The sequence below is a fragment of the Lolium rigidum genome, unplaced genomic scaffold (assembly GCF_022539505.1).
Source record: "Lolium rigidum isolate FL_2022 unplaced genomic scaffold, APGP_CSIRO_Lrig_0.1 contig_46477_1, whole genome shotgun sequence".
NCBI lineage: Eukaryota > Viridiplantae > Streptophyta > Magnoliopsida > Poales > Poaceae > Lolium > Lolium rigidum.
Genome location: NW_025900659.1, coordinates 23976 through 29363, shown reverse-complemented (window position 1 = coordinate 29363; position 5388 = coordinate 23976). Strand labels below are relative to the sequence as shown.

General features: G+C 41.1%; 1 protein-coding gene across 1 annotated transcript; it reads right to left on the bottom strand.

The window, feature by feature from the left end:
- Positions 1-457: 457 nt before the first annotated feature.
- LOC124681560 lies at positions 458-4709 on the bottom strand. The gene is made up of 2 exons (XM_047216457.1): positions 3833-4709; positions 458-2531 (listed from the first exon to the last, which is right to left on the bottom strand). Exons 1-2 carry the CDS (start codon positions 4685-4687, stop codon positions 783-785), a joined length of 2604 nt encoding a protein of 867 aa, XP_047072413.1. The 5' UTR covers positions 4688-4709; the 3' UTR covers positions 458-782.
- Between the last annotated feature and the right edge of the window lie 679 nt (positions 4710-5388).

The following is a 5388-nucleotide window of genomic DNA, read 5'->3' as shown; positions in this document are numbered from 1 at the left end:
TTTCCGTATTTGGCCCTTCATTTTCTTTTTCTTCGAAATCGGACGGAAAGTTTCCCTTTCATTTTTAACCTTAGACCGGACCCACAGGATTTCGCCACTGGTTCATACGTTCAGTTCCGTATCTACGGGCACGCGCACCTATTGCATAATTTTTCATGGTTAAATCAGCGGTGGGCCCAGAATTTTGAGTGTGTATTTAAAAATCAAAGTGTACATTTTTTGCAGTAAAGCCTAGTATATCTAAAGACTAGGCCTGGACAAGGGGAATGCGGAGCCGCGGAGACCAGAGGAAAGAGCCACGGAGACCTTATAATGGAGTCATCATTTTCTAACAAAACATAAAAGGAACAAAAAAAAAATTTGATCAGACATAAAAAAAAAGGAACAATTGGCATGTTGCTCATATCAACCAAAAGCATGGACCGCTTCAAAAAAAAAAGAAGCATGGACCGTAGGATAAGCATTCTAGAAAGAAAAAAAACCTTTGGGTCCAACAAAAGATCAATCCTGTTAAACACATAATGAATTGGTTAAAATGCCGAATGAACCCTTCTTTCTCCAGACTCCAGTACAACTCAATAATCTAAAGACCAACTAGCCACGATTGCATTGCAAATATTACAATATCACAAACTGCAAGGTGCAAGGTGCTTCATAAGGGAAAATCCATGCGGGCAACTCGTCAAGTTGAAATAGAACAACTAATGTTCCACATGATATCGATCATCCAAAATGTCAATATGGTGCCGGTGTTTACACCCGAAAATCACACAAGAATCCGTTCACGGTTGCGCATCAACCTCCATGGTGGACTTGTCTGTGTCACTATTTGTAGGCGTATAAACCAAGGATTTGTGAGCTCTCTTGCGAGGCCTGCTTGTCCTAGAGCTTTTCGGTTCATCCTTACGCTTTCCTCCAAGGAGCCCCAAGGCAACTGCTTCCAAAGCTTTTGCTGTGGGTGCTCTGTTCCTGGATCCGTGCCTCCGAGAATTCACCGGTGAAGCCAGATCAGGTTGCGGGATAGCAGGCCCTCCTGTTGCCTCTGAAACATCAGGGACCCAATAGCTGTTTGAAATGGTGAGATCTTCCCCAGCCTTCATGTGACCATTTGTGTTTGTCTTACCATCTAGCACTGTCTCCGGTGTAACCCGACCAACCAAACTACAAACCCCTGCCCCTTCAGAAAAATTTGCTTTAGAGATTCTGATATTTGAACGAACTTTGGGCATCGCCAAGCTCTTGCACTCAAAGGACTTGTCCTTATTTAAATTGGACACATTTTTCCCATTTGACCTGTCTTTGGTACGAGAGTTTGATGCAACCTTTACCTGCTCATATGGCTTCTCCTTCGTGGAACATCTCGCAAATATTTTGGTCTGAAAATTACAACTAACATCGACAACAGTTGGTTTTGATGAAATCGACAGTGGCTTCATTTTCTCTCTCACTAAACCATCTCCTTTCGAGGAAGAAAAGCTGCGCCGATGGGTCTGGTCATTTGTACAGCTGGATAATTTTCTGTGCTTTGACACTGGGGATAAATACTTACGCCTTTCAGTTTTTGTTTTGGGTCCAATGAAGCATGTCAAATCAACTTCATTACTAGTGCTATTAGATGAATGGCCATTGACTGGATAACTAGAGGATGGTGCAGTGAACATGTTTTCCAGTAAATCGACTTGGTTTTCTTTGCCTTCATTGCGCACTGAAACCATTTCAGTGTCATTCGCATCAGCTGTAAATCGTCGATAAACTTTCTGGTCATCTGATGATTGATCATCCTCATCTTGCTCGTCCGAGGAACTGAAACTCACAGTACTACCAGAATGGCATGAAGGGCCAAACCGAACATTTGCATCAGCTGGTAATTTCCTCAGCTCCCTGACTCTGAATGGCTCTTCCCCCTGGACCAAGGTGGTATCGATAACTGTGAATTTTGGAAGCTCCTGATAACCATCCAAATGACCATCTTGATTCAGATTCATATCTGTGGAATACCCATTTTTCTCCGCAGTAACGCCATTGTCCATTCCACCAACCCCTGGCTCAAGAAGAACAGGATCTGCTGCCACTCGTTTAAGGACATCACTCACAGAATCAAAATAATGAGTACCTTTAGTGAGTTTACTTCTTGAAAACTTTTTGATACCTGGCACAAGAAACACAATGCAATTCTTAGTTGGTCTCACATCTTTGGGCTGCTCTGAACGCCACCCTCTTGTAATCAAACGGGGCCAGACAGCTTCCCAGAAAAGATCATTCGATCTTGTCTTGCTTATTCTGTAACCACCTGTCAAGAACTTGATTATATCTTCCGAAGCAAGCAAGGAACAATCTTTGCCTGTAGGCATGTCAGGGTGAACAGAAAGAACTTGGTTTGGTTTAGATGGGTCCAGAACAAATCCAGTCAAATCATGCTTCCCTTTACCAATTCCAACAGCCTCCACAAAAGCTTCTGTTCCAACAATGGATTTTATAGAAAAGACCAGATCCTCTAAAGATGTCTGTCTGTTGTTAAAAGATTTGAAGATCTGCAACAAGTCAAAGCAATACAATTCATATGGCAATAGATGATAGAAGAAAAAGATCCATTCAAATTTTAACAAAGCTAATAATAGTTCATATCCACGAATTATAACAAGAAATATTTTGGTGAATGAGATTTAACGGCTCTTTAGCGATATCAAACTAGGAATTTTTTCAGCCTTTGATCATCATGAATTTTGACTCTTTATCCTGGGAGCATTAGATTAAACAACACCAAGTAGTTTCAGCAAAAACTAGAAAAGGAAGAAAAATCATGATAACTAAACATCTATAAAAGCACCAGAGTGGTTAGAATACTGGTATAGTAGATACTAAACAGAATCAGCTGCTTGAATAGTGAATATTTGTAGTATAAAATGTAGACCAGTCAAGACCATAAGTGCCATTTTGAACAAACGCAAGTCGAACCAAAATCTTGAACTAGAGAGAATAAGTTTTCAAAACCGGACAGCACAGCCCGTTGAAATGGGGAAGATGGAACTGATGACTTCAATGGATTCGTTCCCTTCAAAGACTTACACGCAATCGCATGTACAAAGAATGACCATATGTCCAGCAGCAGCAAATAACTCTTTGACGCCAAGAGAGATAAATAAGAAAAATGCAGCTATCCTAAAAGTGATAGCGAGAAATGAAAAAAAAAATCAATATCAAAACTAGAAAATTCGCTAGTAAATATCGGTTGAAATTTGCACAACCATTCCTCCTAAAGATCAATGATAAGTTACAAAGAAAAGCGAGAAAAAAAACTTTCTGCGGAAGAGCACTGCCAATGCTACAATGTACACAAAGTAGTGTCGAAAACGATGGTCAGACTAACAGAACCTCAGCTGTTCATGGGCATAATTTCATATTGAGCCGGTTCTAATTTGTCAAGTTTCATGCACTAGGGCAACGACATCAAGTTTCATGCACTAGCCAACCAGAAGTCCAAACTGATGGAATTGGTTAGGCCATCCACATACACTATAACACACCCTCTCACGTGTGACGCGTGGAAGTCAACACATTAATTTACAATCTCATGTATGACTCAAGAGGCCCATATGTGGACACAGAGGAGGGCAACAACAGTTTTTAATAAATTGCGTAAGCTGAGACTTGAACCCAAGACCTGACGACTCTGATGCAATGTCAAGTTTCATGCACTAACCAATGCAACCAAAATTCCAAACTGATGAAAAAGGCTAGGAAATACACATACACTATAACATAATAACCACTAAGTTTCAACCAATGGTAAAAGAGATCAACATTCTTCATAGAGCCTATATATGCAACGTACCTCGAGTAATGAATCATGAGCTTCTTTGAGGATTATAGATTTCAGACGAGATATAATCTCTTGCTGCTGCCAACCTGTAAAGATGCGTTCTCCAAGAATGCATCTTCTAGTTCTTGCTTTTCTGCAGTCTGACCATCTTTTATACTCATCTCTTCCGTAGAACTTTCCGTAGTAGTACGATAGCACATTCCCAACAGTCTTATTACCAGCAAACCTGCTCAACAGGCTTAGATTTTTACCAAAAATGTAGAGACCGAGAAGAAAACATTCTGCCTCAATACCACTCCAAAGGGAACTGGATAAACCAGGCTGTGGAGTAAATTGCTTGATTTCCCCTTGCTGTGTCAATGGCATATTAGTAAAGTTGAGACCTTGTTGAGTAGAACAGGAATCCAAGTTCTCATCATGTGCTTGATTGCTGCCAGATTTCATCAGATCTACGGGCACCACTGAGTGTGGATCCTGGTATGTTGAATCATGGTCACTTGTATTATTTCCGATTGGACAAAATGAGGTCGCCTTACTATCCTCGCTCTGGCTGCTGGCTTTTGCTTCAGTTTCTGAAGAATACTGTCTCCGTAGTTCCTCCTCACTATGGACTTCACTTGATTCCCACATAATTGGTATATCTGACCCAATCATATCAGGGTAATCATAACCAAGCACCATTCTTTCCTGTAAGCTGGTCATGAGCTGATGACGGTCATCCTCTGTGGACAGTTCAGGAATGTCTGCCTGGTATTCACTTCCAACACGTGGACATATAGGTGTGTTGTCATATATCACACCTGAAGCAAGGGGAGATTCTAAAGATGGTTGGTGATCACCATTGTCTTCGAGTTCAAGTGACTCCATCTACCAAAATCAGAAGAAAAAGCATAATTTGTTGTGAGAGATTACATATTCAAATCGCTAAAAGAACATTGTATAGTGTACACTAGTAACTAAGTTCGCCTTTTTCTGAAAACATGAACCAGATGGGTACGTCGTTAACAGAGCTCATTCAGGACTTTGGTGAGAGAGAACAGATATTCGAAATATTGGTTTACTACATACTCCACGTCCAGAGTAAGCCCCAGAAGTTACCCACACTCATGAAATCAATCCCGCAAAAGATTGAGGACAAGACGGTTTCACAAAATGGGTCAAGTTTTCCAAAAGGTACGCCAAAGCATTTGCCACAAGCCCTATTCATGGCACGCTTTCCAGCAACAATAATAGAGACAAAATGCAATGGGAATCAGGACAATAAGAACCTTAAAACTGATAGTTCCTTTGAAGCTCCACAAGTTGGGAGGAAAATAAAAGGCAATGTGTATCATGTTTCGCCACTGCCGAGGAGGCGCCATGGTTGGATATGACTCGCAAGTGTAAAATGCTTCAGAAAATAAACGAAGGTGCAGTCGTGGCAGAATGGATGACTCAGATATCAAATAGTACTCCACTACAAATTATTTATTGGCATCAACCTAGGCGCTGTCAGACTCTCAATCTCTCGCAGTTTCCGAATGAGCCATGGGATTACAGCACCCAAATCGGGGGCACCATTGACGAGC

What these genes read in the sequence shown, in the direction of transcription:
- LOC124681560 (XM_047216457.1), bottom strand. Translation starts at nt 4,687, where the DNA reads ATGGAGTCACTTGAACTCGAAGACAATGGTGATCACCAACCATCTTTA. An exon ending in CTCATGATTCATTACTCGAG is followed by an intron (nt 2,532 to 3,832) that starts GTACGTTGCATA and finishes GACTTGTTGCAG; the next exon opens with ATCTTCAAATCTTTTAACAA.